This window comes from Pteropus alecto, unplaced genomic scaffold (assembly GCF_000325575.1).
Source record: "Pteropus alecto unplaced genomic scaffold, ASM32557v1 scaffold761, whole genome shotgun sequence".
Taxonomy (NCBI): domain Eukaryota; kingdom Metazoa; phylum Chordata; class Mammalia; order Chiroptera; family Pteropodidae; genus Pteropus; species Pteropus alecto.
The window spans coordinates 301,778-319,978 of record NW_006431558.1 but is presented as its reverse complement, the minus strand read 5'-3'; the positions used below and the strand labels follow the sequence as shown (position 1 = coordinate 319,978).

The 18,201-nt window shown below is 56.5% G+C and overlaps 2 protein-coding genes across 2 annotated transcripts in view; one reads left to right on the top strand and one right to left on the bottom strand.

Moving 5' to 3' along the window:
- DOCK6 (dedicator of cytokinesis 6) overlaps positions 1–18,201 on the bottom strand; it is a 41,716-nt gene that overhangs the window by 15,040 nt on the left and 8,475 nt on the right. Inside the window, exons 4-27 of the mRNA XM_025040022.1 lie at positions 17,547–17,722; positions 17,224–17,292; positions 16,858–16,987; positions 15,843–16,055; positions 14,687–14,772; positions 13,445–13,511; positions 13,195–13,344; positions 12,233–12,313; positions 11,968–12,121; positions 11,684–11,811; positions 11,489–11,582; positions 10,949–11,111; positions 7,734–7,851; positions 7,593–7,663; positions 7,284–7,422; positions 7,095–7,196; positions 6,256–6,342; positions 5,615–5,846; positions 5,201–5,362; positions 4,370–4,533; positions 3,714–3,818; positions 1,595–1,687; positions 1,241–1,336; positions 411–551 (exon numbers count right to left, since the gene is read on the bottom strand). Coding sequence (XP_024895790.1) covers positions 411–551; positions 1,241–1,336; positions 1,595–1,687; positions 3,714–3,818; positions 4,370–4,533; positions 5,201–5,362; positions 5,615–5,846; positions 6,256–6,342; positions 7,095–7,196; positions 7,284–7,422; positions 7,593–7,663; positions 7,734–7,851; positions 10,949–11,111; positions 11,489–11,582; positions 11,684–11,811; positions 11,968–12,121; positions 12,233–12,313; positions 13,195–13,344; positions 13,445–13,511; positions 14,687–14,772; positions 15,843–16,055; positions 16,858–16,987; positions 17,224–17,292; positions 17,547–17,722 — 3,021 coding nt within the window. The remainder of the gene's footprint in view (positions 1–410; positions 552–1,240; positions 1,337–1,594; positions 1,688–3,713; positions 3,819–4,369; positions 4,534–5,200; positions 5,363–5,614; positions 5,847–6,255; positions 6,343–7,094; positions 7,197–7,283; positions 7,423–7,592; positions 7,664–7,733; positions 7,852–10,948; positions 11,112–11,488; positions 11,583–11,683; positions 11,812–11,967; positions 12,122–12,232; positions 12,314–13,194; positions 13,345–13,444; positions 13,512–14,686; positions 14,773–15,842; positions 16,056–16,857; positions 16,988–17,223; positions 17,293–17,546; positions 17,723–18,201) is intronic.
- Positions 8,496–10,634, top strand: ANGPTL8 (angiopoietin like 8). Its single transcript, XM_015598393.2, has 4 exons — positions 8,496–9,497; positions 9,680–9,841; positions 10,365–10,474; positions 10,578–10,634. Exons 1-4 carry the CDS (start codon positions 9,201–9,203, stop codon positions 10,603–10,605), a joined length of 597 nt encoding a protein of 198 aa, XP_015453879.1. The 5' UTR covers positions 8,496–9,200; the 3' UTR covers positions 10,606–10,634.

The window sequence follows — 18,201 nt, the reverse complement described above, 5'->3', positions numbered from 1 at the left end:
GCTTTGCTCCTTCTATTCCAGTCATATTCGTCACTAACATCCCAGGTGTGGTCCTGCCTCAGGGCCTTTGCCCTTGCCATGTCCCCTGCCTGAAATGCTCTTGCCTCAGACATTGTATAGCTTTCTCATCTCTTTCAAGTTTCCCCCTAAAAGTCAGCTCCATAAGGGCAAGGATTTGGGTCTGTTTTGTTCACTGCTGTGTCTTCAGCGCCCAGCACAGGGCTGTACACACAGTAGGTGCTCAAGAAATAGATGCTAAATAAACAGACCCATCCAGGAAACAGGATTCCTGGTCTCGCAGCCAGGAAGCACTGGGCAGGACTGGCGCCTCCACCTGGCTGGTTCTATGTCCTGCCTCAAGCCCCATACCCATTGAGGCCCCAAGCCCATTGAGGCCCTTCCCCCTTCACCTTGTGTACCCGGGTGATGACTTCCAGGCCCACAGAGCCCACCAGAGCTGCTATGTCATCCAGGAAGCGCCCAGGGAAGCGTAGCTTGCGGGGCGTGTCCAGCCGCTGGCCCAGAATCAGGTGCAACGCCATGCTTTTCACCTGGGGTGGGGGTGAAAGCCGGGGCAGGGCTTGAAGGGCTGTAAGTGATACTTTACCAGCAAGGGAGGTGGGCTAAAGGCAGCATAAGGGGTTCTGGGTGGGGCTTTAGCCCCACAATTCTGAGCTGAGGGCAAGGCCTGAGAAGCTGTGGGCGAGACTTGCAGACTGTAGATGGGGCTTGAAGCCATGGGCAGAGAGAGTACATGGGTCCCGGAGAGTATAAGGGGTGAAAGGCTGAAGGCGTATAGAAGAGCTGGAGCCAGTCTCCTGGGGCAAAGTCTGTTGATAGGATGTGGCTTGAGAGAGACCAGGGTGGGACTTGAAGGCCCACCAGATGGGGTGGGGCTTGTAGTCTGGAGGGGTCTTTCGAGGTACCTCTTGAAGAATTTGGGGGGTATCTTAAGTGTGACAACAGGGGCTTCCCTCTCTCTCTGAGGATATCTTTTGGGAGGGGTCTCCTCACTAGTTAGGGGTCTCTCCAATCTCATAGGGAAGGTAGGGGGGGTCTTCTCTCTATAGAGGAGGTTTCAGATAATTTTCAGGGGGCCTCTCTCTGGGGAGAGATCCCTTTAAGCATCTCTTATCTCTGTGTGGGGGTCTCAGGGCCATTTCTCAGGGGACTCCTCTCCTCAAGGAGAGAGCCTCCCCTGGGGGCCTCCTGTTTTCAGGCAGGGAGGACGGCACCTCACCATCAGTTGGAAGAAGAACCAGGCGTGCTGCAGGACGGCCTCACGCACGGTGCTGCCACTGACCACCCACTGCAAAGCCAGCTCCTCGTGAAGCAGCTGGAGGCAGGGACAGGGGTCACAAAGAGCAGAGGAGCCTGTCCCCAACCCCGTCTGGAGGGTGTGACGGCAGAGGATGCAGCTGGAGGGCTTGGGGTTAGAGCAGTGAGAAGCCATGCAGGGGAGAGGGGGCAGAAGGAGTCACTGTGCCCTCTCCCTGGGCTCGCCAGACCCTGCTGGGCTCAAGGGATGGGAGCTCTGGACCCCTTTGCTGGGACCGGGCCAAAACTACATCACCCACCCTCTCCCTCCCACTACCTTCTGCACAGTGGGTCTCGGCTGGGTGGCTGGTGGGGCCGAGGAGGAGCTCTCGAGGTAGGAAGAGGTTCGGCTAGAGCTGCGGTCGATGGCCTATGATGGGATGCGATGAAGAGGGTGGGATGGCGAGCGGGGGTTAGTGTGGGCGCAGGGAAGAGACGGTTGGCGTGGATGGAGGAAAGACGTGTCTGTGTGGATGGGCAGTGGAGGCATGGATGGAGAAGGAAGGAGTGTGATGGAAGAGATGAGGATAACAAGGAAGACATAGTAAGGAGGTGACAAGCAGAGTGAACAGAACAGGCGAGAATGTGGACCAGAGCCCGCTGGCAGAGTGCAGAGACGAGTGCGGATGGAGCAGGACCTGGCAGGGACACAGGTGAGAACGGAGAGGGGAGTGTCGGTGGAGAAGGTGAAATCGGTGTAGACAGTGAAGTGAAAGTGCGGTCACAGGGGGTAAGAGCGAGTGTGGACGAGGGTGGAGTGAGAGTCAGTGAGTTCAGAGTTGGACAGGGGAGGAAGAGGGCACAGATGCAGAAAACGGAGACTACAGACAGAGGGAGTTAAAGTGAAGACAGAGAAAGAGGAAGAAATACAGGACAGAAGGGGTGAGATGGTGATGAGAGGCAGTGGGAGCGGCCGAGAGAGCCCGGGTTCCAGGCCTAGCCTCGTTCCAGCCTTTCTTGGGACCTCACTGGGCCTCAGTGTCCCCATCTGTGAAATGGGGGCTCAAGCTCTACTCGCCCTTCCTCTTTTGCTGGTCAAGTGAGGCTGCTGACAGGGCGAGGAGGTCCCATGAGGGAGGTAGCCCAGCCCTGGAACATGCCCAGGCTTCTGCTTCGGCACTGGAGGGCCCCACAGCACCCACAGTCCATCCCAGCCACATGCCCTGGCCCCTCAGCAGGCACCAGATGGGCCATCTGCTGCAAAAGCCAGCCTCAGTGCCACCTCCTACCTGGTATGCCCACCCTCTTGCCACCTTGTCACATACTATGTGATCTTCAAGGCCTAGCTGACATCTCAGAGACCTGAGAGCACTGGTGGGAGTCCCGTTAAAAATGTGAGGGGGCTGGCAGGACCCATGAACCCAGATTTCCAACCATACGGGAGAAGTCTGTCCCACAGTCCCCCTGCTTGTGCCACTTATAGTCCCCTGGTCCGCCATGCAGTTCAGGTCACCCTGGTGGTGGGCACAGACCTGAAATTGGGCCTGGGGCCAAGTACGCATGGAAAACAGTCCCCATGGCTTTCTGGCTTCATCTTACCCTTCAGGTCCCAGCAAAAATGTCATCTCTGGAGAGGCCTCCAGACCACCCCAGAGAGAGGCTGGTAGCCCCATTTCTGTTAGTTTCCTTTCAAGCATTTTCACTCTGTACACTCCTACACTGTTGCATTTGTTTGACTGGTGTCTATCTCAACAGCTCAGGGGTAAGGCTGGGCCAAGGATCTATCCCACCAACAGCATCCCGCCTACAATGCCCGAACTCCCTCCCAGGCTCGGGACTGCTGCACTGAGCACTTCACTTCAAATCTTTACTACATCTGAAAATTCAGAGCCTGGGGTGCAGGGTGAGCCAGGACTAGTGGAGCCAGGACTCAAACCCAGGTCTATCTGAAAGCAAAGCCTCTCCCCATACCAAGTGCCTAGGAAAGGGTAAAATAAAGGGAGCTGCCTACAGGGGTTCCTCTTTGCCTGGAACAGGATAGGGGAGCCCAGAGGTTCAATTCTGTCCCCATGGCACCATTCAGGTTGCTATATCAAAGGGACAATTGAGAGTCTCCTAAATAGAGTGGATTAAAGGGAGAGAAATAGGCCATGCAGGGCAGTGAGGTTATAATGGCCAGATCGGCATCTCATTTGCATGCTATTTACATACCACCCTTGTCCCTTCGGTCTCTGCCTGAGACTGTGGTCCATGTGGCAGTAGATCAGTTAAGATGATACTCTGATACCTACCACACCGACACTGACTTTATAGACCCAAACAAAGGCAGAAGGGGTCTACTGCCTCCTTCAGGCAGCCCCCCTAGATTAGTAGGCTGCAGCCAGGGAGGTAAGAAGAGCTCATTCTGAGGGTGGGGGAGTCACACGCATGCAGGGGCAGGGAGGGAGGGAGGGCACCTGTCTGGGGTCGGCCCCACAATAAGGGGGTGCCCGTCTCAGCACAGCCTTGCTGCCTCCTGGAGCATAGGCAGAATTCACCCAGGAGTGTGAACGGTCAATACCCTGGAGATACACGAGCAAGTGGTAGAATCCACAGGCAGACGGCAGAGAAACCAGAATGAAACAGCAAAGGTGAGCACTGCCCTGGACCATGTGTGTGCCCACATGGGTACCCATACTCAACCTGGGAAAACGGATGTGCACGTACGTGAATGGGATACACATGAACATGCCTCCTGCGTACGTATGTGCATGCGGTGCAAGAGTATATGCACCTGTGTTCGAGTGTGCACGGGATACACACGTATCTGCACCTGTGCATGGACATGTATATGTATCTGCTGCACTGTATACGCACTGCTCTTTTTTTCAACCAGGCCAACCTCCAGCCACCCATTCTTGGGTTGGCCCCAGAGTATGGAGCCCAGTGCACACCTGTCACAGCTTCCGACTTGTGACAGCCACAGCCCAGCCCTGCCATTAAAAGTCAGCCCCATGTCCATGCTGTTGTTCGTTGCTGTTTCCTGTCCTCTGTCAACACTGGGATCCTCTAACTACCCACTTGGCATCCATGGCCACTGAGACTGCAAATTCCAAGGCCCCCCTCACCCTACCTTGCTGGCCAGGATGCGGGAGACCTCATCATCCACAGAGCCAGGGGCCACGGCCAGGTCGGGGTTGCTGCTGCTGATGCTCTTAGAGCGAGCCAGGTAGAGGCTTGCAGGGCGGCCGGGCCCACGGGCCAGCGTGGCAGGCTGCACTGTCACTGGAGGTGCCCCTGAGGAAGGAGGAAATATGGTTAGCCACCCACGTACCCGCCCCGATGACCCGCCTTTCCAGTAGGCTGCCCTTGGCGAAGTTACTTTCTTTTTCTCAGCCTCCAGGTTCCTCACCTGTAAAATGAGTGTGAGAATGGCTGCTGCCTCATAGTAATTTTGAGGAGACTGAAAAACACTGAGAACAGTGCCTGGTACATAGTAAGTGCCCAAAGGGGTTAGTGGTTATTAATTATTTAGCAAATGAGAAAAAAACAACTTAAAATTGAGTACTCGCAGCGCCAAGTATTTTGCAGATTGTTGTCATTTACTATTACCAGCATGCCCAGGAGGGGGCGCTATTATCATCACCGGTTTACAAATGAGAAAAGAGGCGCAGAGAGGTGAAATCAGTTGGCCAGGATCACAGACAGAGCTTGTAGGAGGCAGGGGTAGGAATCAAACTCAGGCAACCCCGCCTGAGTCCCTGCTTGCTGACTGGCTGAATCACCTGCCAGTCAAGTCTACAATGACCCACCAAGGATAGGGCAAAAAGTTATCTCTTACAAGTTGCTTAAACCAACTGAGGCTACATGTGGCCTCAGAACCTTTGCATATGCTGCTCCCTTTGTTTAGGATGCTCTCCTCCCAGATATTTCCTGTCCCCTGAAGTCTCCCCGCAACACTCACCACCTGGGAGGCTGGGCTCAGTGCCAGGCAATCGGAAGGCATAGTACACATAGGCAGCCAGGAGTGGGCAGTGACCACGGGCATCCTGAGCAGGCTCTAAGCTCCGATGGACGAGGCTGACTACATGGGCCATTGCTTCAAAGGCTCCACGACCCAGGTTCACTGCCGGGAAGAGCAGAGGTCAAGTTCCAGGCCTCCTACCTTCCCAAGGAATAGACTTTAGGGTCCGAAGAATCATGTGGCCATCAAAGGGTCACAGAGGACCAGCTCTTGGCCCAGGGGTTTGGGGTTATTTTTCAGATAGGGAGACTGAAGCCTGAAAAATAAAAGGGCTAGAGGAGGTCACCCAAGATCAGCGGACTGAGGTGCCATTTTCCAGACAGTAAACTGAGGTCTGAGGCCGTGCCTGCTCACCAATCTGGCCGCCGATGATCGGGGGCCGTACAACCAGACGTACGAGCTTGTCCAGCACGTGGTGGGAAAAGGCTACGAGGGGCTCGGGGCTGGCAAGGCGCAGGGCAGCCAAGCTGGCCCGCAGCTCCTGCTCCACGGTGCCCTCGCTCAGCACGCCATCCTTGAGCCGGAACGGGAAAGCCCCCTCCTCCAAGACATGCACCAGGGTGAAGAACTTGTCCAGGTGTGGGTCCTGGGGACAGGAAGATCCAGGAGTGAGTGGGGAGGGGCCAGGGCCCCTGGTCCGGGAAGCTCCCAGGGGACTGAATAGGAAGCTGAGTGGGCAAGGACACTGAGGCCAGGGATCAATGAATTGACAATAAATAAGCACAAGGACGAGATATCAGACAAAGGAGGGAGAGAGGGGGAAGTGACCACAGAAATAGGAAAAAATGCAGGAGAGGAGAGACCATGCACAGGGCCAGAGCCCCAGCTGGGATGGCCACTGGCATGGCTGCCCCCACCTGAGTCAGCAGCTTCCCTGGGAGACAGGTCCAGCTGACCGAAGTCATAGCCATGGCCCAAGGCCAAGCCTCCCTGGTCAGTGGGAACTGTTGCCCAGCCTCAGGGCCCGGCTCCTGGGTTCCCATCCCACTCCCTACCTGGGGGTGCACAGAGGACACAGCTGTGAGCTCCACGCTGAATACGCCCTTATGGCCATCCACCCAGCGCATGCCCGGAAGTGCCACCTGTGGGAGAGGAAACGTGGTGGGCGCCGGCTGGCCCTCCCCTACCAGCTACCAATCGGGCTGCAGGCCCAGCCATTGCGACACTGTGGCCTGAGCATGGCCCTGCCTGGGGGAACCGCTGGGCACCATGCCTCCGACCCAGCCCAGAGACGGGAGTAGAGGGGATGGGAGGGAGCACTATGGGGTCCACTGGGCAGGCTGGAAGCCGGTATGCTAACAGGGGAACAGAATGGATTCCCGGGGTGAACGGTAATTGAAGGGAGTGAATCAGGAGATAGCATGGGGGTTTGAGGCCCCAGGGGCATTAATGAACACCTCGAGGGTAAGTGGGAGGGTGACAGAGTATTCAGAGAGGGAGCGTGGCAGTGATCGACCCTAAAGGACTCCTGGGGAACAAGGATCAGGGAGGCAGGCAGGGGTGCTAATAGGGGACAGTGAGTGCAGAGGCAGGAGGCAGTAATGAGGCAGGGATACTGGGGGACAGGGAGGGGCACATGGGGGCAGTAGGACACAGAGGCAGGCAATAACGGGGTGATAAGGCAGCCAGGGGCCCTGGAGGCTGTAACAGAGGACAATAAGTCTCCAAGGGGTGTTGATGGGAAGGAAGGCAGGGCATGGATGGGGGACCACATGGTGAATGAGGAACAATGGGGGTCAGAGAGGCACCAGGCCATTGGTGGGAAGGTGGGTAATGCATTCCCAAGGGCCCAGGAGACAGGAGTCTGGGGAACCATGGGGGGCCAGGTGCATACATCAGGTGTGAGCACGGAGTAGCTGGGTGGGGGCTGGTCCACGGACACAGGCAGGCAGAAGGGGCCCGTCCTCAGGCGGCCGTGCTGCAGCAGTGGGATCCACTGGGGAGAGGTTGGGAGTCAGGGGTGGGGCCAGGCAGGGCCCAGGCGGGCTGGGGAGGAGGCAGGCGGGCTGGTAGGGGCGCTCACAGTAAAGCCCACAGGAGTCTCCAGGGCAGTGCCAGGCCGCGGCTGGCAGCTGACGTGGTAGAAGGTGAAGAGCAGGTGGTGGTTCTCAGTCATGCAGGCCGGAAGACGCAGCTTGAACTCCTCATAGAACTCAGGGGATCTGGCAGGGCCAGACTGGGGTTCTGTTGGGGGCTGGGATCCCCGTGCCTGCCCCATCCCCTCAGCCGTGTGGCCCCCCCCAGTGCTGCAGGCCCCACTGTCGGGTCCCCCTACCAGCGCTCCTGGAACCTGTCCCCCGCCCATCAGTGCTCCTGCCCCCATGCCACCTACTTGCTGTGGTAGACCACAGGCGTGAAGGCATCCTGGGCGAATTCGCTGCAGCTGGACTTACCAAAGATGACCTAGGGGAGCGGGGGCATGAGGGGCCCACTAGGGACACCCCACCCACCTCCCCCAGGCCCAGCCACTCACCGGCAAGGCCTGGCTGGGGTCCTCGCCCGCCATGTACTGCACTCGCACGGTGAGGTTTCGCACAGAGCCCTGGCGGCTGCTGAAGTTGAGGCTGTGCGGGTGCACGTAGAGCAGGTTCCTGTGGGGACAGGGGTGGCAGAGCAGCTGCTGAAGCTGAGTCTGTGCGGGTGCACGTAGAGCAGGCTCCTGTGGGGACAGGGGAGGGGAGAGCAGGGGCGGCAGACGGACAGAAGAGGCTGGGCCTGGGACACAAGGCAGTGGCCACACGGCTGGGGCATTGAGGGCCAGGTTAAGTGACAATTAGGGGCATGGGCCAGAAATATGACTGGCAGAGAGGGGGACAGATGGGCACCCTCAGAGTACAGATAAAGAAACTGGCAGAGAGTGGGAACACAGAGGGACTTTGGGGGCACTAATGAGGCATGATGAGGCAGAGGGTAGGGGACAAATGGGTGCTCAGGGCCAAGGTAACAAGAAGGTGGCCCAGGTGGCCAGTGGTCAGGCCTGAGCCCCAACCGGGCTGACCTGCCTCTCATGCGTTCATGAGCCTGACCGCCCCTTCCCCCAGGAGAGGCTACTAGTTATGCGGCCTGTCTATCATGTGGGGATGCTGAGGCCGGAGTCAGAGGTAGGAGCTGGGTTGGGGTCAGAGTTCTGCCTCCCTTCCCAGAGGCAACTGTGCAAGCCCCAACCTCCCTCTGGGCCTCAGTTTCCCTATTTGTACAACAAGGTCATTGAGCCTTCCAGCTGAGCCTCCGTAACAATACCAAAGATGATAAAAATAATGACAATAATTGCACCAAACGCTAATGGGGCACCTACTGTGGGCCAGGCTCTGTTCTAAGCACTCAACACGAAACGGCTCATTTACTTCTCAAGGCAGGACTAATGTCACACTATTTCACAGGCAAGGAAACCGAGGCACTTGCCCACAGTCATTCAGGGAGATAAATGGCAGTTAGCATTGATCTGGGGCATGTGTGGGTTCTAGAGTTGGGCTGTGTGGCCTCAGGAGAGTCTCGCCACCTGCACTCATTCCCCCAGCTCTCAACCAGGCCAGCAAAGGCCCTGGCATTGCAGGCTTGTGGGAAGGGTATGAGACCAGCTACCATAATGGCAATGGAACAACTCTGAGCAAACCAGTGGCACTCATAAAGGCCTCACTATTATTACTGTTGTTGTTGTGCTATCCGCTGGTGGGGAAACCAAAGCTTAGAGCCTCAGGGTCCCCTAGCTAGGCCTGGGCCTGACCTCTCCCAGTGGCCCTGGCCCACGCCTGGCCCTGAGCCCCAGCCAGCGTGATCCCAGCATGACCCAGCTGGACAATTCGCCTGATGCAACAGTCTTACCACCTCTAGGCCCTTGCATAACGCAGGGCACCCACCTGGCTAATGATTGACCAGGGTAAAGGGGGTGTTAGGGGATAAAAGGCAGTGGCTCTGGGATTGCACCCCCAGCCCCTCAGCCATGCCCATGCTTGCACTGTGTCTGCTATGTGCCCTGCTGACGGGGGTCCAGCTTGCCTCTGTGGCCCCCGTCGGCAGCCTAGAGCCAGCAGAGAATGAGGAGCTGACCCTGCTCTTCCACGGGGCTCTGCAGCTGGGCCAGGCCCTCAATGGTGTGTACAGGACCATGGAAGCACAGCTGATGGAGGCCAGGAGTAGCCTAGGCATCTATGGCCACGCACTGGGGCTTCTGGGGCAGGAAGTCAGCCAGGGCCGGGATGCGGCCCAGGAGCTACGTGCAAGCTTGTTGGAGATACAGGTGGGCACTGCAGTTGGGGTGTTGTGGGGTGGGTAGGAGTCTGTGGTGGAGTTATGTCTAGGGTGACCCACTGTTTGGGTTTGCCCAGGAAGAGGGGGTTCCTGGAATACAGCACTTTAGGTGTTAAGGTCAGGCGAACAAAGACAAGTTGGTCATCCCACTAACGCCTCACTACTGATCAGATGGATGGAGACGCTCTAAAGATGCAGACAGAAGCCATGGCCCGGGTGCTGGGGGAGGTGGCCCAGGGACAGCAAGAGCTTCAGGACAGCACGCAGCAGCTAGAAGTCCAGCTGAGAAGTGCCTGGCTGAGCCACGCCCACCAAAAATTTGAGGTTTTAAAGGTAGGTGGCTCCCAGCCCTGGGGGAGTCAGCACCCCGATTCCCATCCAGAACTTGCTTCTAGAGCAAGTCCTGGAGACATTCCCCTGCCCTCCCTCAGGTCAGCCTCCCAGCACCATGGCCAATACCCTGTGTGACCCTGGGAAAAACTCATGTCCCTTTTCGTGCCTCAGTCTCTCCATTTGCAAATAAAGGCAACAACTGATGTCTCAGAGCAGAGCCAGGGACGCAGTGTAGATAAAATACCCAGCATGGGGCTGCCGGGCACATGGTAGCTACTCAGTGCATACTAGTAGAGTAACTGGTAACATTTCTCAAGTGTCTAGTAAGTACCCAATACTGTTTTATACTCCATATTACGCTCATAAGCTCATGAAGTGAGACCCATTTCGTCCCCATTTTACAGATAGGGAAGTTGAGGCCAGGGAGTGGCAATGACCTGCAATGAGGGGGGCGGTGTTGGGCATGGTCAGGTGATGGGAGGTTAGGCGACCCCCAGCTAAGGTTTCTGTCCTGACCCCACAGGCCCATGCTGACAAGCAGAGCCACGTCGTGTGGGCCCTCACAGGCCACCTGCAGCGACAGAGGCAGGAGATGGTGGCACAGCAGCACCGGCTGCGACAGATCCAGGAGAGGTGAGCCTGGTAGGGGCTGGGCATGCAGGGCAACTGGACTGGGGTATGTGGGGTGGCTGGATGGGGGCCCTTCTGCCTTGGCTGAGCCTTGTCTCCCTCCCAGACTGCACAGAGCGGCGCTCCCAGCCTGAGCCCGCCTGGAGGAACTGAGGACCAGCCAAGCACCAAGGGGTGCTTTCACGCTCCATGCAGCCCCTGCACACGGAGGAGCTGCCTGTCAGCTGGGGTATGCCAGGCCACCAGGCCCCGATTCCAGCCATGGAGCAGAGACAGAAGCAGGTGAGGACGCAGGCAGAGATGGCCCCATCGAGGAGGGGTGAAGGACATGTGCCTCTTCATGCCTACACACCCCATTAAAGTAAGCAGTGGTGTCTCATCCTGGGCATGTGTGTGTCTGGGAGGAGGGGACCTCGCTTTGCATGATGCCTTAACACCCCCTATTCAAGTGCCCAGCTGGGCTCTGGAGGCTGTTACCTGTAGCTGGTGTGGGGAGCGTAGACCTCACGGGCAGGGAACTCCAGAATCTCCTTAGTGGGCCGGCCTCTGGGGTCTGGGTAGGGCTTGACATGAAGCAGCTCCGGGGACAGGCAGAAGTGAGGGTTCTCGGGGGCCGGGGAGATGTCGATCTTCAGCTGGGCTAGGGAGGGGTAACTGGTTTGCACTTGCCTGGGAGCCCCTGGGCTTCAGAGTCAGGGCTCTACTCTCCCCAATGCTGTCCCTCAGGTGCTAAGGCCAGAAGTCACCCTCCACTCATTTCTTGCCCCCATATTTGATCAGCTCTGCCCACAGGACCAGTGTCCTCCCCTCCTACCATGTCCCCCATTTGCCCCACTATCTGTCTTATTTATTCTGTTTCTAACCTTGGCCCTTACCAGGTCTAGCCCCTGAAGTCAGGGATTTGTCTATCACAGTCACTGCTGGGTCCCCAGGGCTGGACACAGCAGATGATCAGTGTGTGTTTGTTGAGAATGACTGTGTGGGCGACACCTCTTGTTTACGGGGTGTGCCACGTACCAGTCACAGGCCGTAGTCGCCGCAGCAAGGATGACGGGCGCCGCATGTCAGCCAGGAACTTGAAGAGGTCCTCATCGCTGAGCCGCTCTGCTTCCTACACGGGACCCACCCCCGTGAGCTGGGTACCCACAAGGGGAAACTGAGGTGTGTCTCTCGGTACCCTTTCCCCAGCCCCCTGCCCTGCAGCCACAACACCTGCTTAAAGAAGTTGGTGACAGTTAATGTGGCTGGGCGGAAGCCAGAGAAGCTACAGGCATCGTCCCCACTACTCGTCCGGTCCGGGGGCCCCCGACGGCGGCGGTCAGTCCAGGCGGATCGGCGCTCTAGGAAAGGCAGTGACAGTGATAGATGCCGGGGGACAGAGATGAGAGACAGACAGAGACTTGGAGACTCAGCCTGGTACCGAGTCCAGCAAGCAGAGGGCGCCACTTCCCCTCCCCGGTAGCTCCGCCCTCGGCCTGTAAGCCCCGCCTACTCACCGCCCTCTGAGTCTGAGTCACGGTCCGGCTGCCCCGCGCTGCTCACGATGTTGGCCAAGTGCACTGCGGTCCAGGCGAAGGGCATGCGGTAGCGGCCCAGGCGGGTGCAGAACTGCTCGGCTGCCAAGCGCAGCTTCTCCAGCTTTTCTTTGTTCTGTGGGGAGACCCTCCGACACCCACAGGCTCAGTGCCTCAGGCCTGTTGAACCCAGGATCTGCCCTGCCGGTGGCCCCCTCACCACCAGGTCCAGCCTCCACCCGATTACCTTGGCTGTGTCCACCTCCTTCATCACCATGTAAGGCTCACAGCACTCGCTGATGTCCCCCTGCTGTAGCACCTTTTCCAGCTGAGGGGCAGGCAGGCCCAGTGAGTGTTTGTCAGGCTCCCAACCTCCCCACCTCACTCCCAACCTCTTGGACCGCTCACAAGCCCCCAGGCATCCATCCATCTTGCTCCCACACCTTCCATGGCTCCCACTGTCCTTGGGATTCAGTTGACTTGCCTGGCCAGCTGCCCCCTCCCCACCTTTAGAATCCACCCCAAACCCAAGGCTCCATATTTTCCCCACATCTATATTTTTCTTTGTTAATATAAAGAGGTCACTCCAAACATAGCTCTGGGCCACAAGAACTGGACTTCAATCCTGACCACTCGGGCTGTGGGACCCTTATCTGTTCTATGCCTGTTTGCCCAGCTATAAAACAGGGGCTGTGGCAACCCCACCTCCCAGGGCTGCTGTGAGGACTAAAGGCAACCCCTGTGACATCTGACTGACAGTGATCAGTGCCTGCCTGTAGCTGCTCAATTCGTGTCATTAGTATAACCTAAATGGACATTTTGGTAAATAAAATTTGAGTTCTCTCCTAGAAACAGAAAATCCCAAATAAATGTGCCAACTAGGTCTATCCTCCCCTAACCCTAACAAACAGAAAACTACCTCAACTTAAAAAACTATTTTAGATGACTATCCACATGTGCCAGGATGCCATATCTCCACAGGCTGCCCACTCATGGGTCTTGGCTAAGGTGTTACCTCTCCATGGCTGGGTCCACTTTCCCCACCCGAGCTGGGTCAGAAGCCTCCTCCAGGCTCCATCCACTACCTGTGCTTCCCCCGTGACAGGCCTGATCATTCTTCTTGGGACATGTCTGTCTTCTTCCATGAGAACAGGGACTCTGCCTGTGGCATTCACCATTACCAACCCCTTGCCCAGCCTCAGCAGGCACCTTGATGACCAGGAAGATGTCAGGTGAGGGGTAGGTCACGGAGAAGATGGCAGAGCGGGCCAGGGTAGAGATGGCTGGGTGGGTACCATGGGCCCGCAGCAGCCCCTTCATGGAGTCCGAGTTCAGGTCAAAGTAGAAGTTCTCTGAGATCTAGGAACACGAGAGGCAGCTGAGCCACCACCCCTAGGAAGCCCACTGTCCTGCAGTGAGGAGGGATGTCGGGGAGGAAGGGGAAGAAAGGGGCTCCTACCTTCTTTTTCTCCCGTACATCATACAGGGCCAAGATGCCAAAGATGGGCTCGATCTCGATCTCGAACCTGCAGGTGAATGGGGTAATCTGGCAGACGCTGCCCCTGACACTCCTTCCTGATGCCCAACCCAGCCCCCCTCACCCCATAACTCACAAAGAGCCCCGCCTCCCACATCCACGGCCCTTGTTCAGCGGGCATGGAGGCAGCTTTTGGCACAACGATTCACCCCTAAACTTGAAATTCTCAACTCCTAGGCCTCCCTGTCTCCCCTCCCTGGGGTGTCCTCTTCCACATTTGCCACCCTGGGCTCAGTCCTGACTTCACTTGCCTGAACGGCCACCGTAACCACCTCCCTGTCTCACTCACCATGTACTTTCTAAGGAAGCATCTTAAAATTTGAGGTTCCCCACTGCCCTGAGCAAAAATTGCTGCATGGCCCAGCCTTGCCCCGCCCACCTCTTGGCCTCATTTTCCCCCTCTCCAGATGTCTCCCCGCCTTTGTGTGTGCTGCACGTCCCCATCTAGATAGCCCTGTGTAGTCATCCCATGGTTACATGTTTTGTACACAGTAGGCCCTCAGTGAGTGTTCGTTGAATGACTGAATGAGCTCACAGAGCTGGTTCCCAACCCTTGTGCTTGGGGCAGGCAGACCACCTAGGCCTTAGGCCAGACTGGGCCTCCCTTTCCTGCCCTCATCCAGCCAGGAATTCAGGGTGGGAGGGGCAATGCCGGGCTCAGGTCCAAGGCCACATCCTGTTCAGCTCCATTCCCACGCACTTCTGGCTGCTCTCTGGGAGCTGCTATGGAGGTGGCCTCGGGCAGCTGGAAGCCAGTTCCAGGGTCACCAGCACCCCCTCCAGCCTGGGTCCCAGCAACAGAGTGGGTGAGTGCTGAGCTCCTGGCCTCACAAGTTGCGTGATCTTGGGCACAATGACTTTGTCACTCTGTGCCTCAGTTTCCCCACTGTGCCCACCTTACAAGGTTGTGGTGAAGATTAGAGTTAATACAGGTGAAGAGCTGAGAACAGAGCCTGGCACACAGTTGGCATTTAAAGACTGGTGACTTTGAATAGCAAAAAAGGAAGTCTTATTTCCTGCCCAAAATCCCATGGGAGGCCTCGCAGGTCTCAGGGGTGCATGGAAATGGCATGGTTCTCGTAGTGAGCAACCAAGAGTGTGCCGCACCAGAACCCATGTCATCCCTTTGCATCTCTGAAGGGAAGGGCAGGTCAGCACACTCACTTAAGTGACAGACACTTGACCAGGATCCTCTGTCCAAAATGTTCACGAGGTGGCTCCGGGTGGATGCAGCGTTCCACAGCCTCATCCTGAGAAGAGCCAGGGGGACAGCTGGGACACATCCTCCAAGAAGGGTTTGGAATGCATGGCCTGAGACAAATTATACCCTCAGCCTGACTAAACTTCTTGCAGTCTCTTTCCTCTGAGCCTTTGCATATGCTGTTCCTCCTTCCTGAAATGCCTTTCTTCTTCCCTCCTCATCTGACCGATGCTTGCACATCATTCAGGTCGCTGCTTAGCTGACACTTCCTCCAGGAAGCTTTCCCTGAACCCTGAGGACTGGGTAGGCACCTCCTCCAGGTGTTCACAATGCCCTAATGCAATAGGCCACGTGGCTGGGACACTGAGGGCGACGTGAAAGACAATTACCAGTACCTCCTCATGGCACTGTTCCGTCTAGGTTGTAATCTCCCGGTAGGAGGGCCTGCCTCTCTTCCACTAGACTGTGAACTCGGGGGACAGGGACTAGGTCTGTCTTGTTCATGGCTTTCTCCCCAGAGCCTGCCATATGGTAGCATCCAAACATGTCAGCTGAATAAACAAAGCATACAGAAGGCATCTACTAAAATTGGGTTGGATAAATGTAGACACATGCAGAAAGCATTCGATTAATGCTGATTGGACATATACAGGGATATATACTAGGTACCCAGTAAGTACTGATTGAATAAATACGTGAGCGTATAGTAAGAACTCGATAAATGGTTGAATGAAAACACAGGTGGATACACTAGGTACCCAATAAAATTTGGTTGGATAAATACAGGGGTACATAGCAGGTGTTCAATAAAAACCATTGAATAAAAATATAGCATATACACTAGGTGCCCCATAAATGTTGGTTAGATAAATATAGGCATGTATATTAGGCACTCAATAAATATTGGTTGGTTAAATTCTGTTTAAGAGAGGACTGTACAGTAGGTATACAATAAGAAATGATTGAATAAATATAGAGGTATATACTGAGGCGTCCAATAAAAGCCATTGAATAAAAATACAGAGTATGCAGTAGGTACCCAGTACACGTTGCTGGGATAACATATAGAGATACGTCGGTTGGACGGGTATTGGCTTCAGGGCCTGCGCAGGCACCCACCTCATCCGGCGCCGGGTAGAGGGCAAGCAGGGCGCGGGGACGGTGCTGCCGGCGCAGAACCTCATTGCGCCGGTCCACGTCCTCGGGCGCCGTGCGCTCCAGCAGGGAGGGCAACAGTGAGTCGGCTGCTAAGTTCCTCAGGTCGAAGATGCCAGAGGCGCCGCTGCTTCGTGGAGTGTCCTCAGGGGAGCCAGAGGAGTGCCGGGGGTCATCCTGACAGTGGAGAACGTGGAAGCAGTGAGTGCCAGTTGGATGCGCCTTATCCCACTTGGGGGAGACACTCCTCGTGCCCATTCTAGAGATGGGGAAGCTGAGGGCCAGGGAGTGGAGTCACCACTACAAGCATCACCTAGGCGCTTTGCTGACCCTCTTTCGAGAAACTTCTGTTTGTCATGCTTCCCTCCTTTATCACTGTTGGGAAGACTACTCCTATCGCCATGTTTTGGGCTTCCCATGATCCTCATCTGGCCAATCAGAACACAACATCTACCGGCCCGAGGGATTGGCTCCATGGTAAGGACACACCTGGCCTGGGCCAATGAGAGCCTTCCCTGGGACTTTGCTCTGGAATTGTCACTCTAAGGGCCTCAGTTTCTCCAACTACATCTATAAATAGTAACAATGGAAGTAATGACAATGATTCTTGGTATGATTATTACTGGTATAAAGTAGCTGCTCAATAAATGTTAGTTGACAAAATTAGGCTCAAGACCCAGCATGCCAGTGAAGGCCTGCTAAGCGCCTATCTGTGCCTTAGCTTCTTTACCTGTAAAATAGATGCAGTGGTTGCCCTGCCTCACAGGATGAAAGATGAGGACAAGTAAAAAGCATTTAGTATACACTAAGCTCTTAATAAATGTTTACAATTATTACCCTTAACTTTTCAGTTATAGGGCTGATACATTTCCTTTTGGGTTGAGACTATTTGGGTCATTTCCCGTCACATGTGACTGAGACCTGGCGCCAGAGTCCACACACATACCCCTGTGGCGACCCCCACTTGGGGTTCCCTCACCGAGTCCTCCAGGCCAGACTTCTCATCCCCAGAAGCGTCCTGCTCAAAGACCTGGCGGGTGAGGCCCTTCTGCCGCTCTCGCTGGGTCTCTGTGGTGATGGGACTGTACGCTGCGCTAAGATGCTGGTACCTAGGAAGAGGCAGGGCTGGGTGGGTAGCAGGCACCTAGGCTCCCCAAGGCTTTCCGACGCCCCTGACCCACCTGCAAGGCCATCCACCCACCCTGTGCTCCATCAGAGAAGGCCAGCTGTCCTTGCAGGGACAGTAGGCCGATAAGCAGGAGGACTGGCCACAGATCATGGGCCCTTCTGGGCTCAGACCAGGCCTCTTGACTCTCCATCCTGAACTGCCCCCAGCCAGACCCACCTTCTATGGGCGATGATCCAGTCCTCTGTGTACATCTCCACCGCGGCCCTCACCTTGGCGTCCAGCTTTCTGCACAAAATAAAATCAGAGTAAACAGAAGCAGAGACCTGGTGCTAATCCTTCCAGTGACCCCTTCTGCTCGTTTCAGAGATAGGGAGATAGGGGTTCAGAGAGGGAGGGTGACTTGTCCGAGGTCACACAGAGGAGCCAGGGGTTGAATTCGGGGCTGTTGGGAGCTTGATGGGAAAGGGGGTACTGATGAAGGGGCGGTGCGTAGAGGCAGAGTGGAGTTATGCACAGGGAGGGCCTGGGGCTGAACCCACTCATCCTCGGGGATCCCGGGCTCTGTGGTCCGGCACTCCCGGGGCTGCAGCAGCAGCTCCAGGTCATCAGCTGGAAACTCGACCAGGTCTCGGAGGGGCCCAGGCTCAGCATCTGGTGGCCGGCTCAGTAGCACGTCCTCAAAGTCCAGGGGCTCAATGACTTCAGTCAGTGGGACCTGGGTTAGAACAAGCGTCTGTGACCCCTGCCCTGGGCACTGGGAGTGGGCAAAGGGTGAGTGTGGGGTTGGGCTGGCCTCTGACTCTAATAAGAGGGCAGTGGGAGCCATGGTGGGTGCTGGAGCTGCAGAGGTTGGTTCCACGGCAGGCAGTGACTTCAGATTCTCCTCCCCCCCACTCCCAGCTAGGCCCATCCCACCCATTTCCAGACAGGAAATCACACCCTGGGCCTGGAAGGGCAGGGAACTAATGGTGGAAGGAAAGGCCTGTTGACTGCAGCAAAGAAACAGACAATTCCTAAGGCCCTGTGGCCAGATGGCCCCACCCACTCCCCTCTATAGCCGGATGTACTTCCCATCCCCCAGCCTGCCTCCCCATCCCCATCTGGGTGGTCCAGGCAGCAGGAGGCGGGGACATCAGGCTGGAGCCTCTCCCCCTTGACCACCCACAGGGCTGCCTCCCCCGCACCCCCAGCCCC